The sequence below is a fragment of the Sceloporus occidentalis genome, unplaced genomic scaffold (assembly GCF_023333645.1).
Source record: "Sceloporus occidentalis isolate IW3139 unplaced genomic scaffold, rSceOcc1.0.p SCAF_7, whole genome shotgun sequence".
In the NCBI taxonomy this organism is placed as follows: domain Eukaryota; kingdom Metazoa; phylum Chordata; class Lepidosauria; order Squamata; family Phrynosomatidae; genus Sceloporus; species Sceloporus occidentalis.
The window spans coordinates 16,922,616-16,950,430 of record NW_028316987.1 but is presented as its reverse complement, the minus strand read 5'-3'; the positions used below and the strand labels follow the sequence as shown (position 1 = coordinate 16,950,430).

Genomic DNA, 27,815 nt, shown 5'->3' with positions numbered 1-27,815 from the left:
AATTATCCGCTGGTTTATTGGCATTTTACAATTAAATAATTAAAAGTATGCATTTACATGTTAGCCATGGCAAAAAGTTTACCAATAAATGCAGTGACCATTTCTTTCAAAGGGGGAGAGTGGCAAAAATGCCCAAGGGCTATGTGCCAACATGCCCTCAACTGAAGCCAGAGACAGCATCCAGGCAAGAGAGTCCTTGTTATTCCTGTGCATTTGACTTGATGTCCCACTTCTGTCCAATGCTCTGCTCCTCAGTTTGCTGGAGTCTTTGCTGCTCTGGCCCGCACAACTTCAGCCTCCAGTTCTAATTCATCCAGGAAACGCTCCTGGGAGACAGAATAAAATGTGTAGCCATCTAGGCAGAGGAAGCTCAGGAAAATAACTGTGAATATCTCTTACCCTCTCAAAGGCCCTTCTGGTCATCTTCAGCTGTGAACAAATGAATTATTACACTGCTACTCTAGCTTTGAATACTGCTCTGGATGCAAAGGCCAGAGCGAGGGGAAGAAGGGATTTGACCTTCAAATATACTCTTTCCTTTAATAAAAGACATTAACTCCAATGTTGAAATATAAAGTAGATCTCAAAGAGAAAAATCAGATTCAGGATGGTTCTAGTGAATTGTTCCCACACATGGAGGAAGAGAGTGGGGAAGGAGAGCATGGTGGATGGAATCACAACTATTGGGGGAGGAAATCCTACAGTTAGCAGCAAAATTGTGTTTTGATTTTTAAACTCGTATTCAAGAACCTGACAACAGAGTACAGTTGCAAACATCCCAGTTAGAAATATCCAAGACGTTAGACAAAGAGAAGCAAGAGACATGCATGGAGCCAGATCACCCATGTAGCAGAGGGAAAACACCTCAGCCGGAAGAACATTATCCTGCCAGCTACTTGAGCTCAGAGCCAAAAAGCATCATACTTGTTCTTGCCACTGCCCATTTCCCCCACATGCCTCCTTCAAGTTCACCTACATTTTCTTTCTACCACTGTTCATCTGCAAAAGCCAGGATCTATTTGTTAATCATCCTGTCAAGATCCAGTCCTGACAATAAAATCCTTACTTGTCAAATTGACCCAGATTTCCTGGCATCATCTGGGTCTGTCTTAACTGTCTTCTTAATTCTGTCTGTTGTACTGCTTTGTATTAAAGGAGATGGAGTGAACTGAAGACTGTCCTTTTCCCCTTCTTTCAAATAGAGACTGCCTTTACCAGCTGCCCAGCCAACAGCCGCCATGCTTGTGTTTTGTGGTCTAACAAAGCACAGGCTGGTCAGGTTGACAAGAAGAAGCAGGGACAGGACACATGTCAGCAGTTTCAAGCAGTGTCTATAGGCATACACCTATTCTAAGCCAGAAATGGTGGCAATGTTTCAGCTGCTAAGGACAGCATTAAAAAACTACTTCTACAAATGGCAGTGACAGTGTGCATGCTCTTAGTTAAAACACACATGTGGTTCTAAAGTCAAATACCTTTTGCGGGTAACCACTAAGCCAGTCTACAAATTTAGCAGCTAAGATGCCCCTCTGCATACTAATTTAGTGGCTTAAAGAAGAAAACTTGAGAGGCCCAGGATAGGGAGGTAATCGGAGACAAATTGATGCATTTTACAGGAGTGATGAATGATCATTTTCCTCTATATTGGGGAGGTCAAAGCATGCCTTGTGGCTCACACACAATAATCAGTGCTGTTTTTTCTGCTCCTGGGTATAAAAAATATTATTGTTGTTGTTGTTGTTGCCCCAAATGGTTCTAAGGAAGTATGGGGGACCCTCTGAAAGTTCCCCATCCCTGCTCTATATTAACAAAAGGGTGCCTGTTAGTCTACTTCTACACAGCTCTAAGATTACGAAACCTAGGTCCAAAACACACTGCAGAAATAATCCAGTCTGAGACCACTTTAACTGCCTAGGCTCAGTGCTAGGGAATCCTGAGAACTGGAGTTGATTGTGGCACCAGGACTCTCTGACAGAGAAGGCTAAATGTCTCACAAAACTACAGTTCCCAGAATTCCCTTGCACTGAGCCAGGGCAGTTAACGTTGTCTCAAACTGGATTATTTCTGCAGTGCGTTTTGGACTGTTAACATCTTAAATTTGTCATGCAAAGAAAAGGGATCTCAGGATTGTGCACCTTGAGGTTACTGTTTTCCAAACAGATTATTTTTTTAATAAATTTCACTAAAATCTGCAAGTATTATCCCCAAACAGCAGGTGTCAATCTTCCCTTACTAGCGGAAAAGAAACTGCTGTCAGGCAAGCATTCACTTTTCTAGTGGCCTCTATGCCACTCTCTATATGGGGTGGAAATTGTAAAGCCCTCCCAAAATTCCTCATTACTGGCTATGCTGACTGGAGCTGCTCAGACTTCAGTTCAATAGCATATTATATGTATCTATCTACATATAGCTATCTGATATGTATATACATATATGCATATATATAGACACACATATTATTATTATTAACCTTTATTTATAAAGCGCTATAAATGTGTATATATGTATATAATATATATATATTAAAAGATACATATATATATATGTATATACATACATACATATATTTGTGTAGCTACCTAGATATGTGTGTGTTTGTATACAATACACACACACACACACACACACACACACACACACACACACATATATATATATATATAAAGCAATATGTGTATGTAGACTCATCCCTTCATATTTGCAGCTTTGGTATTTGTGGATTTGATTAATCATAGATTTGATTCATATGTTCTCTCTAGGAGTATCCAGGTCCTCCAGTGCAACTCTATAGTCAATTTTAACTAAAACGTTGCACTGAAAGACCTAGAGATTCCTAGAGAGGACACTCCACTAGGCCTTTGTAGCTCCTCCAGCGCAGTTCTATGGTCAGCGTCTGCCAGATATTGACCACAGAGTTGCCCTGGAGGACCTAGAGATTCCTAGAGGTGTCCTCTCAGGTAAAAACATGGTGTTTTTGTTATTTACATTTTTTCCATATTCACAGGGGTCTTGTGCCCCTAACCCTAGCGAATATGGAGGGATGAGTGTATACACACACATACACGTGTGTGTGTGTATATATATGTGTGCGTATTAAAAGCTATATATATATATAGAGAGAGAAAGACACACATATATATATATATGCTATATACATACATACATATGTATATATGTATCTATATATGTGTACATATACATACACGCACACAAACATATATAAATACCTACCTACATACATACACACACATATATATCTTTTAATATGTATCTATATGTGTATATTAAAAACTATATAGGTATATGTACAGTATGTGTGTGTGTGTGTGTGTATATATATATATATATACACACACATACACACATGTATACATACATATTAAAAGTTATATATATACACACACACATATACATATATATAAATATATGTGTGTGCGCATATATATATATATATATATTTCTGATGCGTGGTCTCCCCCCTCAGAGCCCGCTCCCCTAAACAGAAAGGGATACAAATTCCGACGACGATGGCTCCGATGCCGAGAGCCGTGAGGGCGTTGCGGACCCTAAGGCTCCTCCGGGCCACATCCACCCCGGGCTTGGAAGCCAGCCCCGCCGGAGCCCCCGCCCGGGCCATCTCCCACTGCCTCCGGACGCTCCCCGCCGGAGGACCCCGCGGAGGACCTCCTCCTGCTCCTCCCTCAGACACCGGCGCCGACATCTTCCCTAGTCGCGACGGCTCTGCTCCAGGAGTGAACGCGTGACCCCTACTGAGCGAGGCGCGTCGGTGTGGAAGCGGCGGCCATTTTGGACGAAACCGGAAGTGGCTTCCTGAGGCGCTTTTTGCGCCATCTTTGATGAGGGCGAAGGGCTGCAGCCGTTTTGGACAAAACCGGAAGTGGCTTCCTGAGGCGCTTTTTGCGCCATCTTTAATGAGGGCGAAGGGGGAGTGGCTGAGTAGAAAAAGAGGGAACGCTATTATTGACCTCTGTTAACATAAACTTACTTTTCTCATACAGTAGGTGGCATATTAAGTTCCAGTTTTGAGCCAGGCAGAAAGAGAGGGGTTTAACCAGAGGTCCTCTTTTTCCAGGGCCTCTATACTCCATTCCAGCCTTCTGTCCAGGAGGAGTTCCAAAATGTCCTCCATTTTAAGCATGAGTTTACATTTATGAGAGTGTTAAAAGGCTGTATGTGAGCTGTTCCTGAGGCTTCTTATTATTATTATTCTATTTATTTATATCCCATCTTCTTCCCAGTACAGCTTCCTCAAGGTGGCTAACAACATTTAAAACAACTTTCACTTAAAACAGTATGAAACATTAAATATACAAAGGTTTAAAAAGCAATCGAACAAATCAAATGATTAAAACATTACATTATTAAAATTTGAAACTGTGCTCTGGGGTTGTCTCTCTGGAGACAAAACAAATTTGAAATTAGGGGAAGAACCATAGTTGGACTACAAATCCCATTGGCAGCACCACCAATGAAAGATCAAATAATCCCTATGATTCTCTATGGAGAATACTTGCCCATAGAGAATCATAGGGATTGCTTCCCCATAGAGAACCATTGGGGAACGCTTGCCCATTCTCTATGGGCAAGTACTGTATTCTCTAATGATTCTCTATGGGTAAGTATGGTTTTCCTATGGGCAAGTACTCTCATTTGTTTTAGTGTGTCCCCTTATTCTGCACCAGTTAAAGTTTCCAAATCCTTAAAGGAGAATAGTTCCATCCAGGATTGGTTTTATGCCTTAATTTCTAGACCGATGCTGGCCTTCCTCCTTTTCATAAAATTGTACAGAGTGTTGTTGGGAATTGGTTGTTGTTTTTTGGCCTTCAACTGGTAAAGTAAAGTATCATGGCTTAGAACCAGTTTTGTGGAGAAGGGGGGGATAGGGAGGTAGAAAGGCTGAGAGAAGACAAACCTGCAGATAAGGTAAAATAAATAAATAGTACAGTGTTTAAAGTAAACACTGCTGATAGCATTTTCTCGTTCTTCAGGGTGTTGGCAGAACCGCTGAGATGGGCTCACCTGCACAGGTGGCAGCCAGGTACCGGTCTTCTGAGCCTATCTTTGGAGTGGTGGCTCCTGGGATAATACAAGATGCCTTGCTTCACATGGCCAGGGAGAATGAGCAGTATTTGAGTGAGCTCTCCAGTGAGGCAGGCTCTTTCAAGGAGACCAAGATAGTGGGTGAGAGTTGAACATGTCAAACCCTATAGACCAGAGGTGTGCAAATGTGATGGGGGGCAATGGCAAACATTTGCTCCATAACCCCCATTTTGTTGGCTGCACAGTGACTTCTGGTCACTGTTTTTGGCCAAATGAGACTTTTTGAATGGTGGTTTGGGAGTTCGGGAGGTTGGGGGGTGGGCACTGCACTTGTAAGCTGTTTTCACATACTGGGGTCTGGTTTCAGTCTACCACCACTGTGGAAAATTATCCCAGAAATAGCAATAGCATGTTCATTTCTATATTGCTTCAGAATGAACTCAGGATTCTCTAAGTGGTTTACAATCTGTAAGCCAGTTGCCCCCCACAAGCTGAGTACCGTATTTTCCGGCATTTAAGACAACTGGGCGTATAAGATGACCCCCAACTTTTCCAGTTAAAATATAGAGTTTGGGATATACTCACCGTATAAGACTACCCCTCTTCCAACGCACACCAAACAAAAATTAAAAAAACATCAGATCTGATTTCAATATGGTAATTTTAATTCAAATTACATGCAGGTACTTAGCAGGAAACCTTGTTGTATACAAAGCCTGCTTGGATTGGTCAGCTCTCCCTGCCTCCAAGACGATCAGAGCGGTAGCTGCTTTCATACGATCGTCACATGCGGTGGGGATGTGACCTCGGCCGTTTTTGAACTCCCCCACCATATGCAGCGACCGCAGATTCTTCAGTCTGGCTCAGAAGTTTCACCACCCGCCCTATAAGATGACACCCGGCGTATAAGACGACCCCCGACTTTTGACAAGATTTTCCTGGGTTAAAAAGTAGTTTTAGATGCCAGAAAATACAGTACTTATTTTACCAATATACAAAAGGATGGAAGTGTAGCCAAGAGTCTCCCTAGAGCTCTCTGGGACCGAACTCACAATGTTGTGGCTGCCAGCATTTAACCACTGTGCCACCAGGGCTCCTTAATGAAATGAGAAAAAAGGGGGATTGGAGGGTTCTTGGGGAGCCTTCAAGGGCCTGAAAAGGGGTTTGGACCCACAGGTGGCCTGAGGGCCACATTTTTCTCACCACTGCTCTAAGATTAAATGTTCAAAGAGTTTTCAGCTATGATTCTGATAACTTCCCCTTTCTCTTGCCCAGAATTTGTATTTCTCTTATCTGAAAAATGGAGCCTGACTGAAACTGTAAGATACCAAGCAATAGAAATATTTGAAAGGTATTGCTTTGTTCTCTCTATCTTGCATGGTGCTGACTTTAAGTCAGAGAAGTATGAAACTGCCCCGGCTCACTTAAGGCTGCAGTCCTAGACTGAACTAGGAGCCTTGAGTGAAAACTTAGTAAGAGTGTGGTGCTTTTACAGTTTTAAAAAATAGCTGCCATGGGCAATATAAGCAGCATGCTATTATTATTATTATTATTATTATTATTATTATTGCTACGATTACTTCAGGGACGTAGCTAGGATTTTAGGAAGGGGGGGTCCAGACTAAGTGCCACCATTATAATGGGGCTTGGGTGCGGCGGCGCAGCAGCACACACCATTCATTTTTCTAATGAAAGGGGGGGTCCGGACCCCAAGAACCCCCCCTTGGCTACGTCCCTGATTACTTTCATTTATATCCCCCCTTTCCCCCAATAATGGAACTCAAGACAGCTAACAATAAACAATACAGATTAAAAACTGTACATATATATATATATCAACAAAAATATAAATGTAAGAATGATATAAACATAAACAATTTATAAAATTAAAACATTAAACATTAAAAAAATTAAAATTATTGAAATACTATATACAAACCTTAAAAACAGTACTGCCTAGCATTAAAAGCCCAGCCCAGTCAGTTTCTAAAACCCTAATGGCATAAAAATGTTTTAACTTGTTAACAGAAAGAGAGCATGTATGATTTTGCCTCTTTCTGTTATAATGATTTAAAAACTCTGCTGATTCTTAAAATATAACATCACACAACCAAAAAGAGAGGAGTAGGCAGAGGTTAATCAGTTGAATGGGGGCTATCCAGAAATAGGGATGTGATTAATTTGGTGAGTGTGTGTCTGTGACATGCAGAAGGGACCAGGAGAAAATGAATAATGAGGCAGCCAAGTATTGCATGAAACACTGAGAAGTGCATCACCTATGCTGAGTGCTCCTGGCTCTGCAGAGAGTGGAGGGCTTGGGTGGGCTGCTTTTTATGAGTAAACGAATATACAATTAATTTTAATGCCTTTCATTAGTCCGTAAACCCATTATATACAGTACATTCACATTTGTTCCTCCATGCAAAGTGCATTGTGCTAGCTGATTATATCAAATCCAGTATTCTTTAGTGCATGTATGTGTTGTATTTTCCTGCTCCCAGGGACTGCCATTTTCCCTGTCCTGGCTACCATGTTCACTGGCAAGCACATAGCTTTACATGTACAGTAGCATATAGGACAGTGAAGTCCCAAGTAAGAATTTATCGAACAGTTGATGACTTTTGGGGTAGCAAGTCAAAGGGGCAGTAGATGTACAATTTCCTTCTAATTATTTTACACACAGGCTTTATTGACACTTTTATTAATTCAGAAACCTATGATTTTCTTTTAGTCTCTCCCATTTGACTCCTGATCCTAATGGAAACAAGCTGCTTTGATACTAATGATTGTTACTGGCAAGCTGATTCCTTATAAGTTATCATTGGCCCTGCTTCATTTCTCCTCCTCTAGTGAAACCTTTTATGTCACTTTAGGTTCATGCTCACACTTACTGAAGAATTTTCCAATTGCAACAGAGCAAAGGGAGAAGATAGCAGTTGGGCCTCAGTGAAACAGCAAATTGAGGACACATATGTGCTGCGTCTAGTGTCTTCTATCCAACTTGCCAGCAAGCTCTCTTTCCACTACAGAGTAAGGAGATTTGAGATTTGCCCTAAATATATGATACAATTTTGATGCAAACTCTGGGCTATTTATGCACCATGCCAGGGACATTCTATATGGCAGAGAATACTGAGGCCAAACTTTTTTGGCATTGGAAGTCTGTCCATTCCCCCAAAAGAAAATTGGAGTTACTAGTTGTAAGGGTATAAATATATCTTACATTATCATTAGACATTTGAGTCTGAGGTTTGGTGATCCTAGGCAACATTTATTCAGATTACTGTAGTTTTGCCAGTGGCTTCCTGTTAGGATGAGAGTGAGTGACTTGCCTCAGTCACCCACTACATTTCCATGGTTGAGCAAGGTTTTCAGCCCCTGGAGTCCTGTCAGAGTTATTGTCTGCAGGATCAAACTCAGGGCCTTCAGATTATGAGACTGATATGTTGCCTACTGAGCTATAAAGGTTACATTTAAAAACACAGCCATTTAAAAATGACTACTAAAATAGCATTAATAGATAAATGGAAGAGACTTTCATACTATCACTACAATTACAGTAGTAACTTTTTATGTTCTGTGCAGCCTCTGCACCATAAATTATTGTGATGTAATGTGTTTTTTTAAATTTTAAACCATCAGTCCAAAAGAGGACCCCTTTAACACAACACTATGGCAGTCAGCGTGCAAAGCAAAGTTGGCATTTTGGGAGTAACATTCACACTTCTTTTCACACAGATTGTTAATAACAACATGGTTTTGAAGTTTTTGAAGTCCTTGGGTTTCTCTTATACGACAGAAGAACTGCTGGAATCTGAACTGGCTATTCTGAAGGCTCTGCATTTTCAGATCAATGTTCCATTCCCTTTTGCTTATGTCGAAATGCTCCTGGAGGTTTTAGGTAATGGTCAGGAATATAACATCGAACAAGCTTAGGCTAAAAATTAGTCATGGTACTGTTTTATTTTCCTTTCTTTGAACCTCTACAAGATCTTTTTTGTCTGAAAGGTGTGCATATTTGAAATCATATGTATCCCTGTGTCTGGACTGGGAGACTGGTTGATATTGAACTCATTGTTTCAATAAAATGGCCTGCATTCATCTCAGTATTCAGTTGGTCTCATTCTAAACAGCTTGACTTTTATAAAGAATGTTTTAAATCAGAAATAAGAATTGTAGCTTGTTAGAGATGAACATTTATTGAGACAAAGCTTTGTTGCAAGAAGTGAAAAGCTGATAATGAATATCCTTTTAAATCTGTGTTATGGGTTACCTTCCCTTTGTTTTCTAAACTAGTCCCCTAAAGGTGACAAAAGTCAGTATGGGGAGAAGAGCTAAACAAAGAATGGTTGAAACCAATGATGATCCTACCATCATAATTTGGGCATGAATCCCATTGTGGGAGAAAGGCGGAATATAAATCCTTGAAATAAAAATAATAAAAAAATAAGTAGGGGGAAAACAAAAAACAAAAATCTAGAAGGCATATCAGATTAGTGATCTATCACAAATTGTTTGTTAGGTCACTGAGCTAAAGTTAATTAAGAGTTGAAATACACTGGCAGAAGGGGTGGTTTGAAGCCGCCCCTTCCAAAGCTGGATTGGGGCCATGGCAAATGCACGCCACAGTCCCAATCTGCCTTGAAGCCACCCATAAAAGGAGTGGCCAAAAACCAGCTTATCCGCTTGCATCACAGCCAAAAGCTGATTTCATGACGCATGCAGCATGTAAACACCGCATTGCCAGAGCATCATGAAGTTGCCTTCGTGTAAATGGCGGGTGGCATCCAGGCAGCTCAGCAGTATGCATGTAAATGCTGCTCTCCCGAGCCACCTGGAAGCACAAAGGGGCAGTCTGCTTTGCTCCTAAATTATAAATGGGCAGATTCTGGCTCCAGATAAATCTAGCTGTTCTCATTGCAGCACCTTCTGATGCTTCCTTTATTTCTTCATCAGGATACAATGGTTATTTGCGTCCCACAAAAGAGCTACAGGAAATGTGCAGATATTTGCTGAGCTTAACATACCTCTTGCGCAGCAGTATTTATGACACTTTGCTGAAGTCTTCAATTGAAAACTCATCTCCAAGTGAACTCCAGCTGTAAGTTCTGCAGAGCAACAAGCTAGAAACTAATGTATGTAGAAAAAAGAAGTTACCTTGGAGGGTACAGGGTGTGGCACTTTTGCACTTCTAGACTCCTGTATGTCTACTGACATCACATGAAAACCAAGGAAGTCTGAGTCAGTTTTCCATATAAAATACCTTAATAGAGCTCTGTTTATATGCTCTACATTTGAAACAGAGTCTGGCCTCAGAGCTGAGACTGTTCTGTGACACTGGAGTATTGGCAATAGTACAACATACACAATTTACAATGTAAGGTGGCTTTTCACTTGAATGCAGTGATTGATGGGGTGTGAAGGCTAATAGTTCCCAGTGGGGACAAAGCTGTTCTAGATACTCACATATCTGGTCATTACATAAATAGAATTATTGCAACAACACAGTTTATTGGGAGGAGAGAAAAATGTTCAGCTGGAGGGGTAGGAGCTGTCTTTTTTTTAACATCTCATGAAATTACCACAAATAGAAGTAAAGGGAAACACAGGACTTCTCTTTACATTTCAACTTCTTTAGTTTAAATGTTTCTATGCTACTCTTCTGTATAAATCAGATTGGCTTACAGAATAAAAATAAAATACGGAGTTCAAATGAACCATACAGAAACAAATGTCCAGGTTCCTAGCATTATACAAATGTTTTGGAATGGACAGAAGCATGATACCATCAGTTTTCAAAACTATATAGTCTGAAAGTATTTTACTAGAGAGACACATGGTGGTTGTGCATTGCAAGACTGAACCATAGATTGTAGGAGAGAATTTTGCATCCTTTTATTTGGCAGGGATATTGCAGTTTCAGTGTACCTGTAGCACAATATGATGTTGCTGGAAAATACACACACTTCCTTTGCTAATGGGGCCATTGGGATTTGATGTTACAGCCACTTATTGGATACTGCCTATGATATAACTGAGGTTTACTTGCTTCCTGTTCCCAATTTGCTTTTTACAGCTTCTGGAAAACATTCCATTTTTATAAAGTAAGCACTCATCTACCCTTTTGAAAATATGTGAGAAAGCAGTAGAATTACTTATTACCTCCACTGCATCAATGCTTATTTTTTGTGACTTATTGTTAAATGATTGTATACACACTCCTTCCCTCCAATTCATGTACACCCATGTCTCATGTCAGATTATTTGTCCATGTTTTTTCTGAAAGAAAAAAAGGTTGCGTGTGAAGCTTCTAGAGAGGCTCACTCTTCTGTTACATGCAGACAGGAGCAACAGTATTGCCACTGGTTCAGTGCATCACAGAAACAGTATGCAACCTTTTTTTCTTTAACCTTGTGGATAGCCACATATTCCTTTTGGGTGACAGCAGCTGGGCTATATCCATATGCCTAAATGAAAATCTAACTGAACCTAATGGAACTTACTTTGGATTAGACATAGCTAACATATTAATTTGGCAAGATCCCTTTATGCCTTCTAAAGACATTACTTTTTACAGATTCCTCCAAAAATAAGTTATAAGTTATTGACAACAATACAGCATAACATTAATCAAAGCTCAGAAAGTTAAAATGAAGTTGAATTGTATTTATTTTGTTTATTCATATAAATTTATGCTTTAAATGTACAATATCCTTAATACTTCTTCTGGGATGCTATTTTCTTACTTTGCCATTTTAATTTGATAGAGCTCAGTTTGTATCTGTAAAAGAAGATTTTATGCTACTGGCTGTGGGAGTCATTGGTGCAAGCTCTTTCCTGCTGAACCCTGAGGGCTGGAATCAGGTGCATATATCTCATAGCTCACCCTAGTGGCACTGAACAGCAACACTATAGGGTTACCATACACCCGTCTTTTCCCAGATATATCTTTTTCTTTCATAGGTAAAATTTCTGTCTATATTTGTATGATTAAATATCATTAAAATCAATTAAAATGTTATTTAAATGCAATAAAGATTAGAAATAATTCTAGTAACAATTATGACAGCTTATAGGCCTATTTAAAATTAATAACATTATAGCAGTCGGTAGTTTGAAGTAGTCAGTCACTAAATGTGCATTTTTTGCTTCTCAAAATATAACCCTTGTATTGTATGCCAGAATGGAATTGATTACTTTCTCCACCTGCAAGGACTGTCTGCCCATAAGGAACCTGAAGCAATGCCTTAACCTCACCCTTTTTTCTTTTTTGAAAGGTTGTGGAGCACCTCAGTGAAACCACAGGCATCAGTCTACAGAGCATTGTTGAGGCAGTCTATGCAATTCTGAAGCACAGCATTGAGGACTGCTAGAATTCCCCCTTTCTCCCCGAGGCTGAAGGCCTGCACATCCAGCAATATGTTGTTAGATATAATTATTTTGAGTGCAGAAATAAACCAGTTCCAAATGTTAACTGGTTTGGAACTGGTTTATTTCTGCATTCACAGGGTTAAGTTTTATGTTAATTCTTTGTGATGGGGCAAGGTAGATATTTTAAATAAAAGCATCTCTGCTCCTGTCCATAGCTAAGGGTCAGATTTATTTTTGTAAACAGTGGTGAAGAGTTATGAGTGTTTGAGGGGAAAACACACTACATCTGAGATATGAGAAGTCCTTCTGAAAGTCTTGCCAAAGGCAGAAGTCTCAATATAGATGGATGAATTCATTTATAAGGGAAGAAATATGAATATTTCCATGTCTGTTCCTTATGAATAAAGAGACTGTGTTAATAAACTGATCTTATTTATTATTGTACTTCCTAAGGCATTGTAGCATAGTAACAAAACAAGAAGCACAAATTATCTTACAGCTAAGCATAGTCACTCCCCTTAATTCTGGAAGCTGATGGGTCTTGTTTTTCTTCTTTTTACTGGCTAGCATTTTGGGTACTCTCTCCAGTGGCATCATGCTTTGTCCAACAAATACCCAATCATGGTATGAAGTATTCTACTCCATTTTACTTGACAACATTTTAAAGATTTTAAAAGCTCCCTCCCCCTTGGGTCCTGTAAGGTGATGTACAGCTGTCACACGTCTTGCTTTTGGCATCTTTGAAACAAACTGAAGCCATGTTTCAGTGTGAACCCATTCTTCGTTATTGCCATCATTTATTATAGAACTGGGAGGAGACCCAGGCAAGACCCCATTTCAAGTTTGTCAGCATGAACTTGAGTGCTTTTGTCCACTGCTCCTCTGAATTAAACTGTGTCTTAATGGAGTAGGACCCACCACTTCCTCCTGTATCTTCAATCTTGCCTTTTTCCACATCCATTCTGCATCAAAGAAACACAGGTCCAGTAAGACTCCTAAATGATAACTTCTAGTATTTTGTATTAGGGCACAACAACATTCCTCTCTAGTTGTCAACAGAGTAAAATCTTCCTTTTCTATAACACTTCTATTAAATGTAGCATAAACATTTTTATAGTCTCCTGCAAAAAAATAAATAAAAAATAACTCATTCCTGACACAGCACTTTATCATCTTTTTAAAATTCTGTAAATGTCACTAAAATGGGCTCAACTAAAAGGTAAAACTAGAAAACTAATCAGGATATTTATTTTTGCTCCAAGGAGCCCTGGTGGCACAGTGGTTAGATGTCTGCACTGCAGCTACTCACTCACTAACCACAAGGTTTAACACCAGCCAGGGCCTCTGGGTCAACTCAGCCTGCCATCCTTCCAAGGTTGCTAAAATGAGTACCCAGCTTGTTGAAGCAATTGGCTTACACTTTGTAAACCATTTAGTACATAGCTAAGCGGTATAGAAATGTACTTGCTATATTGCTATTGGACTCAAGGAATGCTACAGAAGATGTCTTCTAAAGTTCAGAGTGGTTAGATGCAAGACAGGATAGGGAAAGCTCTAGCAGCTACTTTTAGCAAACTTGAGCAGTAGAAAAAACAAACTGGCAGCCTTAACAGGAACCCAAACTTCTGGTTTGGCATGTCTGTATATTCATCATAGGTTAAAAAATCAAGGATGGAAGTTCTTTCCAGTAAAGAGAATGTTTTATTTTATATTACTTTATATAACCATACTTGAATATCTGCAAACTTAATGGCCATAATAAAGCCACAGAAATACTGTGAACAGAATGAGCAAAAGTCAAGCCTTCAAAAACCAGAGGGGTGGTGGGGGGCAAGAGAAATGCAGCTATCATCAATTTACCTGTAAGGCAAACAGAAACGTGTCTCGCCCTTTTCCACTTCCTCTTTGAACTGCTGCACACAATCCAGAAATGCCACCATGGCATGATCAAACTTGTTGTCCCAGAAGAATCTCAAACCTCCTGAGCAGTAGAGGGGCAGCTCCTTGAAGACACAAATGCTGATACCAGAAACAAAAGAAGTTGCTCTATAGCTGCTCTAAGACCTTTTGGGATACTGCTTTATTTTTCCAGTGGACTGACAACATCCCAATATATACTATGGGAGTGCACATCAGCTTTATCATTCAGTCATTAGTGTTGTCCATACTCAGGTCCAGAGCAGCAAAAAAACCAACCTATTCAGAAAGTGCTTTGCTGTACTGAGGAGCAACTATTGCTGAACAATTTTCTTGCCAAGTTTCTTTTTCTCAAAGTAACATGTTCCAGTGTTCCCAAGACCTTACATAGTCTAAAATGCAAATAAATAGCAAAGCCTGATTACCGTCCTAGGAGAACTATACACAGAATTTGGGAATATAAGACATTGAAGCAAACCAGGTTCCAGTCATTTTTACCCCATTCCTCAACAAACTACTCTTAACTCTCAAGTGTTCACTGTCATGCCTACCGCATTTCCATTTTCCATGTCATGTTACAGCTGCAAGAAAAACAAGAGTGCTGATGGCAGGTCTAGGTATGTGTGTATGTTTGTGAGGTTGGAGTTACAACCGTGAGTACAGTGGTTAGAATGTTCTGCCAAACAACATTAACTCCTAGACTGTGAGTTGGGTCTCCCAGTTCTCGTGTGGCTGCCTGACTCCACAACAGGTTCTTTCTCTTCTTTAAGAGAGATCCTGAGAAGCATTTCATTGCCAATTTCAGTGAAGTGGAGAAAATGAGAGAACACAGGAGACTCAACATAGTTGAAGCCTGTATTAGAAGCATGAAAAAATGTTCTGAGTGTTTAAGTTTAACACTAGTGTTTTCATTTATTCTGATTCATTCTAGACTAGTCAGATTTCTGGAAAAATGTGAAGGCATTTTGAAAGTTTTAGAGGCAACTAGTTGCTTCTCAATGCAGGAATGCATTACACTCAAAAGTGAGAATGGAGGTGTAGTTGACCGATGAGAATAGTCACTGGTACTTAGTAGAGAAACATGGAAGGTGTTACTTTTAAACCTTAGAAGCCTCCTAACCTATATAAAACCAGTGAACATTCCCTCCATCAATTGCCCCTGCTTGTACAATCCAGATCAATAGAATCCAGATTATAAAGAGAGTAAATTAGCTTGTCTTCTAAAATGCTGATTATTTTATTCTGCTTAATCTTGACACTTTCATAGATTCAGCAACAATGTCTGTAGGAGTGTAGAAAGCACTGGGAATTTTAGAGGCAAAATCACTGGCAAAAATAATGCTGATCCTTCCTCTCTTCTGATATTAGACATCCCCCAGCCTTTGAAAATGGATGGCCAGATGGACATTGCCCTGCCATTTAATCTGTTACTAAATACATTACCCTTTAGCTAGTCACTGCTGCATGATTTGAGCTCATGCTCAAGATTAAACTAAGTATACAAATGAATGTATAGAAGCTACCTGAAAGCAGTTACCTATCTAGGTGCCCATACTACCAGTGTCATGTTTAAAAAGGTTATCAACACAGAGACCAACACAGATGTGTTCAGCAGTGTCAATTTCTTTTAGGTCCTTACTTTCATCATGCCAGAAGTTGTTTCTGTGCAAATGTTACACATGTGTGGGTTGATGCAGGAACTAAACAGGTAACTGAATAAGATATAGCCTATACCTAGTGAGAGAGCATATGCCATGATCCTATGCTAAGATGAGAACCTGTTTGGTATAGCGGTTTGAATGTCAGGCTAGGGCTCTGGGAGACCAGGGTTGTAATCTCCACTCAGACATGGAAATCCACCGAGTGACCTTGGGCAAATCACATTCTCTCAGCTTCAACCCCTCTGAACAAATCTTGCCAAGAAATCCCTGTGATTGCCTTAGGGCTGCCAGAAGTCAAAAATGACTTGAAGGCACACAATATGCCAGGATGGGATGTATATAACTATTTTCTAATATTGACCAATATTCCATGCTTTAATAAATGGGATGCAGAAAGCTTATCTCAAATAAAATTTAAGTGAAGCCTGAGGGCACTGCCTGAATCAGCTAAATCACCAAGGGCCACACTTTTGTTTACAATGGTTTAAGTTTTGTTTCAATTTTTAAGTATACATAGGAAAAATAAAGAAAATACAAGAATGAGGCTTTCTTCTAAATTGTAAAGGTGGGTAATTTTTTGGTTAACATACAGAAACAGGGCTTACTTATTTACATAACTGCATACGAATGGGGCTTATTTAGTTTACTAACTATGCCATGCCTTTGCACTACCCCAGGTGGGGGACTAAGAGAAGGATGTTACAGTGTGGCAGCACAGATTATCCTCAAAAATAGTGAAGGCAGAGGAAACCCTTGTACTACCAGCAGCAGCTGGCTCTGCTGCATAAAGCAAGCTCCTTCTTGAATGCCTGGTTTTAGTCACCAGAGCCAAGTTCTCTGGGAAGGGTGACATGGAAAATCACCTGTGTGGTGGGATAGTTAATCTTCCTAGTGATTTTTGCCATTTTAACAAAGCCTGGTTCTTAAGACCTAGGACCAGGCACTCAGAAAGCAGCTGGACAGTAACCACAAAGAATACTTAGTGTAAAAAACTGGTCCCAAATGATATTCTTTCTCCAAACCAAATTGGAAGCTACTATAGCCATGGCTTGCTACAATATTTTTTTAGTTGATGTTACCAGGCTTCCAAAAAGATGTTGCCTATAGGCAGAGTTTAGCCCACCTCTGTTTTAGCTGTCCAGAACAATATCAGTGTTCCTACCTTGGATTTGTCTGTGAGAGACTCTAAATAAGAATGGTTTCCATATGGGATTAGACGGTACCTGCAAGAAACAGGATAAGCCAGCTTCAGATTCATTCAATTGAAAATGGAAGTATAAATCTTGTGTATAAATAAGTAAATAGTCTTAATGCTTTCAAAGCCATGTGACTAAGAAGTGGGGAGATGCTATAGATCTCTTTCCTACCTTTGAAAGATTAGGCCCATCTTGTTGGCAAGAGCATGGAGAAGCAGAACAGTCTGTCCCCAGGCTGCGTTGATCTCATTCCATTCTACAGGGACACTAGGGAGGCGTCCCAGACGAAAGTTGTTTATTGTGCCAAACTGTCCACTATGCCTATTCAAAAATGGACAGGTACAGCAGTCAGCTATTAGGAGATTGCTTCTTCTCTATCAGCAATTTTCAAAAATGCATACTCAGCTAATCAGCAACCAAACAAAACCTCCAAAAATAATAGCCACTGCTCTTATGAAAAATTTGTCCCACTTACTGAATGCCTATATGGGGGGTCCTTATGCTACACAATTCTAGCACTAGGATTCCATTTTAACTGCTATGGCTCCATCCTATGGAATTCCAGGATTTGCAATTTGGGAAGGAGTGTTTAGAATTCTCAGGCAGAGAGTCTTAGTGCCTCACCAAACAACAAACCCCAGGATTTCACAGGATTCAGTCATAGCAGTCCTAGCAAGCCAGATCTAACTCTCATTCTGGAACCCGTGAGCTTTGCTTATTGACACAAAAAGTGTTGTGGAATTGACAGAGAGGTGTAAGTAGCAAGTGCTGAAGGAGAGTGAGGAGGATCATAACAGGTGCCATTCTATACTACGCAATTATAGCACTAAATCCTACTTTTACTACTTTTTCTACTTCAACACTTGCTGCTTACAGCACACTATCAATGACCAGAGAACCTTCTCCATTCTAGACAGCTGGATACATGGCCAATAATGCTGGTTAATACTGGTTCTCCAAGGCATTATCTCCATTCTGGTTCTACTAGAGGCGCTCTGCTACACACACACACACACACACACACCTCCCTTACCAGATATGGAAGGTGGCATTAAATACATTGGTTTTCTTCAGCTTGTCCAGCTGCATTTGGGCATAGCGCATTTGGTTATCCACACTTTTCAGTTCATCATCTAGTTCCAGTTGTTGTCGCTTGAATTCGCTGTACTCTTTCTGGTACCTCCAGGGAACATTAGGGAGACAAGGTTATCCATTTATGGCACAGGACAGCATTCCTCCCCAGAACATTGTACAAAATGAACTGGGACCAGAGCAAATAAAGTTGCTATAAACAGATCTCTTTCATTAGAAGACAAGACAAATCTTTAAGAGAAAATGAGAAAAATACATTGAGAGAACTGAATTGTTACAGGGGTTTTGACACAGAGAAATGTAAACAATTCCTGGCTCAATATACTATGCAGCTAAAGAAAAACAGAGAAGCATGCAGATAGGAACACAAATATATCATTAAGATGTCATCTATTTAGAACCCATAAACTGGTTCTCTCTGGCCTGTTACAGACTGCCAAAATAAAGCTGCTTCGGGTCTCTTTGGAGGTATGCTATTTAAATGATGCATGGGTCCTAAGAGTCCGGAGGTTACACCAAAGCCACACTCCATTCCTAAGCACCGGAGTGAAGCTTTTGCTGCAGCTTCCGGATTCTTAGGATGCATGCATCATTTAAATAGCATACCTCCAAAGAGACCCGAAGCAGCTTTATTTTGGCAGTCTGTAACAGGCCTCTCTCTCTCTCTCCCACATGACCTTTTAAGCACAATTTTCTGCGTGGCCTTATCAGCAAAGCCTCAACAGAAACATTGAACTTACAAGTAAAAGGTTAAAGGTACCAATGAAATATAACAGAGCTAGCATGATGTCTGGAGCAGATGGATGAGGAGAAAACAGGAAATGTCTTAAGGATGCAGTAAGCAAAAGCCAATGAGCCAGTGAAGAAATGTAAGAAAAAGGAAAGATGCTTTTAGCATAGGCAGAAAGGAGAAAACGGGAGGCTTTGCTGTTGTTTGCCTTCAAGTCATTTCTCACTTATTAAAAACAAGGCCATCAAGAAGGAACTTATGAGGCCAAAACCAAGAGAAAATAAGATGAATGAAGATTTCAACAACAAAGCCAAGAAAGGACAAGTCTTTGAGTTGCTAACAGTTGCAATATTTTGCAAGAAATCTTGCCACTCACTCTGCCTCTTCTTGATCCAGCCGCTCTGCTTCAGCTCTGACCTTCTCAAAATCTTCAGCCATTGCCTTGCGCTTCTGCTCCACTTCTTCCAACTCCTCAATCAGCCTCTCCTCTTCAAGAGCAAATTCCTTCAGCTCCAGTTGCAGCCTCTCTCTGTCATCTTCATTCATCTGCTCTAAGATTTCTAGACATCTCCTGAGTAAAAGGCCACAACAGGAGTGATTTAAGGGATGGCCAAGGAGTGTGCAGAGCACTGGTGCCTTTCCTCCTCCTTTCCCCATGGGCTAAAGTCCAGGTAGTATTCCTGCATCCTTTCAGTGTCACTTACCTTTACCTCTGTGATCATGAGGGCTAGAACTATGCTTTGATTTTAAGACAGAAGCTAAGATTTGCACAGCACGCTGCTGATGTGTAAGACACTCAAACAGTCTTAAACAGAAATGACACTGGGGAATGGAAACAAAATTCTTTTTGTCTTTTTTCATCCTGGGCCATTGCATGCTCTGGTATGCCTCTCCTGCCGCATGCCTGAACTTTGCTCTCACTTACTTGTAGTTCTGGCATTCATTCTCTGTGATGTTAAGCTGTGTGTCCAGCTGGTCCAGAAGCGTGTCAGTGCACTCTTCACATAGAGGATGATCCACATCTGTCTGACCTGACATGATATCAAATAGGTCACCTGTAACCTAAAGGGAGAAAGGAAAACATTTAAAGTAAGGGAAAATAGAAAAAACTTTCAAACTACATTCAAGTTACCTGAATTCTCTATTTCTAAATCAGAGAGCGGGGAAGCATAGCTTGTGGGCCATAAGCAGCTTCCCTCAGGCTATTTTAAGGCTTTCCCCACCTTCAAAAAAATTTTTTTTAATTGTTGGAAAAAAATTAAGGCCCAAACAGTCTCCATGTTTTCTAGGAGACATGGGGAGCAATTTTGGCATGTTTTCAGCCACCCTGTATCATTTTAGGACCAAGAGGGACCTTTTTTGTAAACTTACTAACTTCCAGTTGATGTAAAACCTCTCCTGGACCTAGAACAGTCTAGGGCCCACCCAAAAATATAGTGAAATGGTCATCCACGCTTCTCTCGAGGTTATGGGGGAACAATTGTAATCTGCCTTGATTCCCAATGGGAAAAGGTGGAATATAAATAAATCATATTATTATTATTATTATTATTATTATTATTATTATTATTTGGGAACAAAGAAAAAGTTTTTAAAATTCAGATGGGACATGGCAAATCCACCGGGTGCCCAATGTAGCACCACTACCCCTGACAATTGTCTCCCCCTGTTTTAAATACTCAACTAGCCTAGGGCCTCATTGATAGATGTAAACAGTGTTCAAGAACAAGAAACAACTTGCCTTGAGTCTTCTGCTGAGGTTTTCCATAGTGCCGCCATCAGAGGCCTCTCCGATCAGAGTGAAGCTGTTGGCACTTTCTGTTGACATCATTCTGAAAAACATAGGATGACTTTGTTGTGAAGTGTATTCCTATTCACTTTTACTAAAGCCTCAGAAACACCTTCCACCTCACATCAACTCCAGTAATTCCTAGATTTAGTCTGGTATTGGGAAATAAGAGCACAAACATCGTCCATCATCTAAAAGGAAAAGTTTAGTGGGGTCACGCTCCCCCTGAAGGACTCGGTGCGCAGCTTGGGAGTGGTCCTTGATTCGTCACTCCAGCTGACTTCTCAGGTGGATGCGACGGTCAGGAGTGCTTGTTATCAGCTTTGGCTGATATGCCAGCTGCGCCCCTACCTGGACCGAAAGGACCTTGAATCTGTTGTACATGCTTTGGTAACCTCTCGATTGGATTTCTGCAATGCGCTCTACATGGGGCAACCCTTGTACCAAACCCGGAAGCTGCAATTGGTGCAGAATATGGCAGCTAGACTGGTCGCTGGTAGTTCCAGGTCGAACCACATAACACCTATTTTAAAAGACCTTCACTGGCTGCCTATTCGCTTCCGAGCTCAATACAAGGTGTTGGTTTTGACCTATAAAGCCCTAAATGGCTTGGGCCCAGGGTACTTGGAGGACCGCCTCTCCCCATAAAATCCGCCCCGCACACTCAGAATTTCCGGGACTAACTTGTTGGAGGTCCCTAGGTCTAACCTTGTACGGACCTCACAGAGGGCTTTTGCTATTGCTGCCCCTTCGCTTTGGAACAAGCTCCCTGTAGAGCTTCGCTCCACTGCCTCACTAGCTGTTTTCAAGAAAAACTTGAAAACGTATCTATTTCGGTTGGCCTTCCCACCTTAGTTAGATTGTCTGTTTATTTTCCTGCCCTCTTTTTTTCCCCTTTCGACCCCGGACTGATGTAAATTAATTTTCTCCTTCTCTTTGCCCTTGACATGTGTATTTTATTGATTTCCTGTTCCTGTTCTTTGTAGTAATGTTTTAACTTTTATATTGAATTTTTATCCTGTATTGTAATGTTTTAAATTTTCTAAGCCGCCTTGATCATATTTTGGAAAGGCGGGGTAAAAATAAAATTTATTATTATTAGTAGTAGTAGTAGTAGTAAAGTTTGTTCAAAGTTGAATGTATAACAAAGTTCAAGCTTGGTTTCACCCTCTAATGGGAAAAAAAACTGTACAAGATATAAGAGGCAGACAATGATGGTTTAAAATAATTTGGATCCCTCCTTCCCCTAATAATTCTCTGAACAGTATTTTGAGTCTTTTACAAACTTGGTTTTTCTCTCTAATCTGTGAGCAGCTTAGCTACCTTACATAAGGACCTGGTGTAACTTCTCTATAACCATATTTTATATTTAAAAAACCTTCTATCTTGTGTAAAACTATCTGTATTTGATTTAAGTGGGGGCCAAAACAGATGGCCCTGAATGGTCGGTTTCAAGCCGCCCATAGAAAGCCAGGTGGGGCTGTGACAACCACATGGCATGACCTCAATCCAGCCAGCTTCTGCCCCAAATAGGAGTTGAAAAAAAATTGCTCCTACTTGAGGCTGAAAAGGCCACCCTTTTGCTGCTGGAGCTTTGCTGGCTCTGGGCAAGTGGCGTCTAAACGCCACACCCCCAAGTCACACAGAAGTCAGCCAGTGTGGCTTCCCAGTGACTTGGGGTGGGGGTGCGGAGTGTTGTGTCTAAATGCCACATCCCCAAGCTGGCTAGAAGCTGGCTTTACCGAGCCATCTGTTTTGGTCCTGAGTTCCGTCTTCCATATCTTTTAAAGCCCAACTCAACTTGAAAGGTATAAGTGGCAGGCTGAGGCATATGAAATACCGCAGCATATGCAATCTATAGACCATCTTTGGCCCTGAGGCCACCTATGCAGACCATAGGCCTCCCCACTGGTAAGTACAAGGGATTAGTTATTCCCGGAAACCTCAGTTCACCTCTTAAACAAGATGCAGAGCTGACCCTGAAGCTTACTAAAGTAAAAAAAAAGACAGAGACAGAGAGAAGGAGAGAGACCCGAAGTGGACTAATTTCCCCCCCCTAACTGGGGGAGCTGGTGAAGTAATCGATACCTGGCTGGAGGGATGAATCTTCGGGACACACCATCCTGGCGGTTTTCAACAAATATTTCCTGAAAAAGAAATTCAATATCAGAAACTTCTCACTGGGTCCTCATGAAAAGGTGTACATCATCACCCACAGTCAACCCCACTTACTAGAGATCCAGTGAATACTGTATGTGATGTGAAAATGTCAGAGTGGCCATAAGACCAATAAGACAGTGCCACAGTGAAGGAAAATTATTCTCACCAAGGAAAATTTCAGAAACTGCAGAGTTATTAAACTCTTGGGAATCTTAAGAAAAAAGCAGAATTTCCAGAGCACTCTGATTCTACCACTGACTAACTGGTGCATTCTGCTAATAACTATCTGAAATATAAAGAAAGGAGTGGACATCAGAAATTTTCATCCTGCTTGCTCAGTAAATTTCCATTATGGTTCAATGATTGCTGTTTAACAATTGGTTAAAATATATCTAGTACAGTGTGCCCGCGCTATACACAGATTTGAGCATACGCGCTCAAGCAACGCAGGAGCGCGCAGGGCTGCGCATCCCATTCAGATGAATGGGGGGTGCACCCATGGTGCGTGCACCATCGTGCTGCCACGCGCATGAGCCCCATTCAAGTGAATGAGGCTCAAGCATAGGCGGAGCTCACCTTAAGTGGGGGGGTCTGGAATGGATCCCCCGTGTAAGGCAAGGGTCCACTATATTCTTGCAATTTGCTATGTATGTTGTTGCTGGGTAGATTTTTCAAAACTTCTACAAATGGTAAGGTGTATGTTGGCTGCAGTACTATATTAATCATTTCTGGTCCAGCTGGAACAGTGTCAGATTTGATCCAGCAACTGCTGCAATGGCATGCCGCTAAATAAACTGCTATCTTAATTTCACTAATGTGTCCATCCTTAAACCCAAACCAGAGGGATGGGGTTTCCCCTACATATGCCTTGCAGATACAGATGTGCAGCTGAAGTGTTATCAATCTATGCTCTGTAATGCATTTATAAATTTTAATGCAGATTACAAAGCAAATCTAGCACATTTCATACAGAGAACAAAACATTCCTTACTTTGGACTAGTGAATGCAAGGATGGATTGTATTTAGAAGTCAAATCCTAACACTTTACCTCTGTCATAGTGGTCTCTTCCTCCTGCGCATCTCCCAGTTTTGCTGGAGTAGTAGTAAGCAGAGGAGCTAGGCAAAAGAGAATCAATTACTAAAGGAATCCCAAAGACTTGTTTTACAAATATTTTGGGTCAGGAGGCAGGAAGTCAAGTTGTGGTGGCTCAGAAACAATAAAATAGTATTCTGCATACACAAAGATACACTCTCATTTTGAACGGTTACTTACAAATTTCTGCCAGCAATGTCGGGTTCTGTAGCCCAACCCCAAAAACATTACTACAGTTTACCCTGCCAATGACATCCTTCAAGGCAGCTCCCTGGTTTTCTTACCCTAGCTGGCATCTGTCTCCACCAACCTGGGTTGTACCCCATATTTGCTGTCTTGGTCAAACTGTTTTTACCTGTTAATTCTTGAATAGTGACTTTGTCAAGGACCTTGAAAGATGTGTCTAGTTTTAAGGGCTGGCTGCAGCGCTGGCAAACAAAGCTGACCTGCATGGTGCAGGCAGGTGATTTTGAGCCATCCATACCTAGGATCGGGAGCAGAAAACAACAATAGTCTTAGAAGCTGTGCATGCTGCTTCCAGCCACCAGTGCATAAAATAACCAGTCACCATCCTTTACAAGTTAAGGCTGATGGAAGTTGCAACCCAACAACAGCTATAGAGTCACACATTCTCCACCCCAGATCTAGATGGAAACAGTTATAAACAATTAGCTTACAGCTAAATGCTAGCACTTCCAGTATCAGTCAAAACACAGAAAAAGGCAATTGCCCCAGTATTAACATTATTCCAGAAACTGGGGTTGTCATGATGGATGATGAGTCAACAATTCAAACTAAACTAGCGCTGAGCAGCAACAACAACAATCAGTTGACAACACTATGAGAGGTTTACTATGCAGTCCTAATTATTTGTGCAACTGGCTCATGCTGCCAATTTCTTCCTTTCTTTCAGTGAATCTCAAAGGTGCTACAAGATCTCTCTAAATTTGTATTGTATTACGATTTTACTGTACACCGCTATGATCATCGCGGAATAGCGGTCTATAAATAAAACATATTATTATTATTATTATTATTATTATTATTAAATAATAATAATAATAATAATAATAATAATAATAAATGCATCTGAGGAAGTAGACAGAAGTCTATCAAAGCTCATGCAGGCCATTTCTTTCTTTTAATTAGTCTCAAAGCTGATACAAGATCCCTCTACATAATAATAATAATAATAATAATAATACCAAATGCATCTCAAGAAATAGACTGAAGTCTAGGAAAGCTCATGCTGCCCACTTCTTTCTTTCAGTCTCAAAGAATAATGTACATAATAATATACATAACATACATAATAATAATAATACCAAATACATTTAAGGAAGTAAACTTTAGTCTTTGAAAGCTCATGCTGCCCACGTCTTTCTTTCAGTCAATCTCAAATAATAATAATAATAGTAATAATAATAATATCAAATGCATAGTCTCAAAGGTGCTACACAAAATCTCTATGCCTACTTATTTGGAGCACTTGTACCCCGCTCTTCAGCCACAAAAAAGGCTCTCAGAAGGGCTTACAATGAAATGAATTCCAGTTAAAGCGCTCTCGAACCGGATTATCTCTGCAGTGTGTCTGGGACCCAAGTGGCCTGGATCCCACCCAGAGACCCCCAAGGGCCCCTCTGCTGCACTCAATGGAAGGAGCCAGGAGGGCCCAGCTCCAGAGGACCCTCAATAGACCTCACCTACCTCACAGGCTGACCATGGGCTTAATTAATGGTAGGGAGCTCCTAAGGAACGCTATTCGGGGCTTGTTAGGAGAAGCTGTGCTTCCGGGAAAGCTCTGACGTCACCTGCAGGGGGCGGGGAGGAAAGAGCAGGCCCCGCCTTTGCCGTCTCCATGGCAACCCAGAGGCCTACATGGAGATGTGAAGCCTGGACTAGAAAAACAACAACAATATTTTTGGCCATCTTTTTCCCCTAAATCATGCTTAATAATAATAATAATAATAATAATAATAATAATAATTATATTTATATTATATACTGCCTTTCCAAGGCGGTTTACACAAATTCCACAAAAGCAAATCCATAAAATACAGTAAAATACAGTGATGCAATAATAAAAACCAATACGCACATAAAATGCAACACAACTCTTAAAACAATACAATACAAATAATTCCCTCCTCCGCTTTACATATATATAACAACATATCTAAATATAACAATGACCAAATATAAAATATACAGGTAAATTATTAAAACTATTAGTTAAACGATCAAAACAGAAGGAAGCGGAGGTGTTATATATATTGGATTCTTTATATTTAAGAGATGAATGGGTATTAATTAACGTCGTTGTTGATTTTAAAGCCATTATCATCATGGTGAGTGGGGCGAGGCAGTTCTCCTCCACCTGAGTCCTCCATTGCCTTTTGAGGCTCCAGGGTGATGATGAGACAAAATGATAAAATTGAAAAAGAAAGGGGGGAAGGAAATCAAAATCGTGCTAAAATAAAACATTCTATAATTAAAATAAAATAAAATGTTCCATAATAATAAATATTCAACAACAGAACAATACACAGATTAACATGGAAGTCGCTCCTTCCAACATAGGGTCACACAGTAAATGTTCGTCCCTCCACATTTGTGGTTTTGACTTTTGCGGATTTGATTGTTCGCAGGTTTTGTGAAAATGTTCTCTCTAGGAATATCTAGGTCCTCCAGTGCAACTCTATGGTCAACTTCAACCAAAAGTTGCACTGAAAGACCTAGAGATTCCTAGAGAGAATACTCCACTAGGCCTTTGTAGCTCCTCCAGTGCAGTTCTATGGTCAGTATCATCTGTCTGACATTGACCACAGAGTTGCACTGGAGGACCTAGAGATTCCTAGAGAGGTGTCCTCTCAGGTTAAAAAAATGGTGTTTGTGTTATTTGTGTTCTTGTTTGTGTTAAGTGTGACTCAGTTTTATCTTTGTATATACGCGGACATTCTGATATTTTTATCTTGCATTTTATATGATGTAATTTTGTAACTGTATTTAGTATTTGATTGATATGGTCAGCTGACTAACTAATAAACTTGTTGTTGTATTATTTGCAATCTTCATATATTCATGGGGGTCCTATGCCCCTGACTCCAGTGAATGTGGAGGGACAAATATATATATATCCCACTCTCTTCCATGGCAGCATTCTCCGAAGATGCCAGCCACAGATGCTGGTGAAATGTCAGGAAGAAACTCTTCTAGAACATGGCCACATAACCCGAAAAACCCACAAAAAACTATGGATGCCGGCCATAAAAGCCTTCAACTCGTAGGGTTGCCATAATTGTCCACTAAAACCTGGGACAAAATGTAGGACAAAATCTAGACCAAATTGTAGGGCAACTGCAGGACAAAACTCAGCCCAAAATGTAGGACATTTAACTTCACATATTCCATAAGTGATTATATGACACTGCAGAAATAATCCCCTTTAACAGTGTGTTTTGGACCTTAGATGTGATTTGGAGTTTAATTTCATGGTGTGGGGACTAGGTTAGTTGAAGTGTGGTCCAGAAACGCACTGCAGAAATAATCCAGTTTGAGACCGCGTTAACTGCCCTGGCTCAGTGCTAGGGAATCCTGGGTTCCCCAGGATTCCCTAGCACTGAGCCAGGACAGTTAACGCGGTCTCAAACTGGATTATTTCTGCAGTGCGTTTTTGGCATCAACTCATCCGAGCGACGCGTGCCTCTTCGCTTTCCTACGTCTATATGTGCCCGACACAAGGCC

At 40.5% G+C, this 27,815-nt stretch overlaps 3 protein-coding genes across 9 annotated transcripts; 1 reads left to right on the top strand and 2 right to left on the bottom strand.

The window, feature by feature from the left end:
* On the bottom strand, positions 1-3,816 carry COA3 (cytochrome c oxidase assembly factor 3). The gene is made up of 2 exons (XM_089532171.1): positions 3,514-3,816; positions 1-355 (listed from the first exon to the last, which is right to left on the bottom strand). Exons 1-2 carry the CDS (start codon positions 3,719-3,721, stop codon positions 252-254), a joined length of 312 nt encoding a protein of 103 aa, XP_089388297.1. The 5' UTR covers positions 3,722-3,816; the 3' UTR covers positions 1-251.
* Positions 3,817-3,842: 26 nt separating this feature from the next.
* On the top strand, positions 3,843-12,866 carry CNTD1 (cyclin N-terminal domain containing 1). Of its 5 annotated transcripts, XM_089532169.1 has the most exons (9): positions 3,843-4,018; positions 5,010-5,202; positions 6,337-6,412; positions 7,935-8,091; positions 8,800-8,962; positions 10,018-10,162; positions 11,138-11,165; positions 11,829-11,925; positions 12,339-12,423. In XM_089532169.1, the coding sequence occupies exons 2-8, from the start codon at positions 5,031-5,033 to the stop codon at positions 11,910-11,912; spliced, it is 825 nt and encodes a 274-aa protein (XP_089388295.1). In that variant the 5' UTR covers positions 3,843-4,018; positions 5,010-5,030; the 3' UTR covers positions 11,913-11,925; positions 12,339-12,423. The 5 variants fall into 5 exon arrangements, with proteins under 5 accessions (XP_089388295.1, XP_089388293.1, XP_089388292.1 ...); XM_089532167.1 differs by lacking the exon at positions 11,138-11,165 and having other exon boundaries at positions 7,977-8,091; positions 12,339-12,866; XM_089532166.1 differs by lacking the exon at positions 11,138-11,165 and having other exon boundaries at positions 12,339-12,865.
* Positions 12,848-27,602, bottom strand: BECN1 (beclin 1). Of its 3 annotated transcripts, none has more exons than XM_089532162.1 (13): positions 26,617-27,599; positions 25,779-25,969; positions 24,427-24,555; positions 24,027-24,094; positions 22,906-22,964; positions 20,770-20,860; positions 19,954-20,090; positions 19,405-19,599; positions 18,240-18,386; positions 17,378-17,527; positions 17,173-17,233; positions 14,293-14,435; positions 12,848-13,394 (listed from the first exon to the last, which is right to left on the bottom strand). In XM_089532162.1, exons 3-13 carry the CDS (start codon positions 24,551-24,553, stop codon positions 13,226-13,228), a joined length of 1,347 nt encoding a protein of 448 aa, XP_089388288.1. In that variant the 5' UTR covers positions 24,554-24,555; positions 25,779-25,969; positions 26,617-27,599; the 3' UTR covers positions 12,848-13,225. The 3 variants fall into 3 exon arrangements, with proteins under 3 accessions (XP_089388288.1, XP_089388290.1, XP_089388291.1); XM_089532164.1 differs by lacking the exon at positions 12,848-13,394 and adding an exon at positions 13,407-13,553 and having other exon boundaries at positions 26,387-27,602; XM_089532165.1 differs by lacking the exon at positions 12,848-13,394 and having other exon boundaries at positions 14,298-14,451; positions 26,387-27,602.
* Positions 27,603-27,815: the final 213 nt, after the last annotated feature.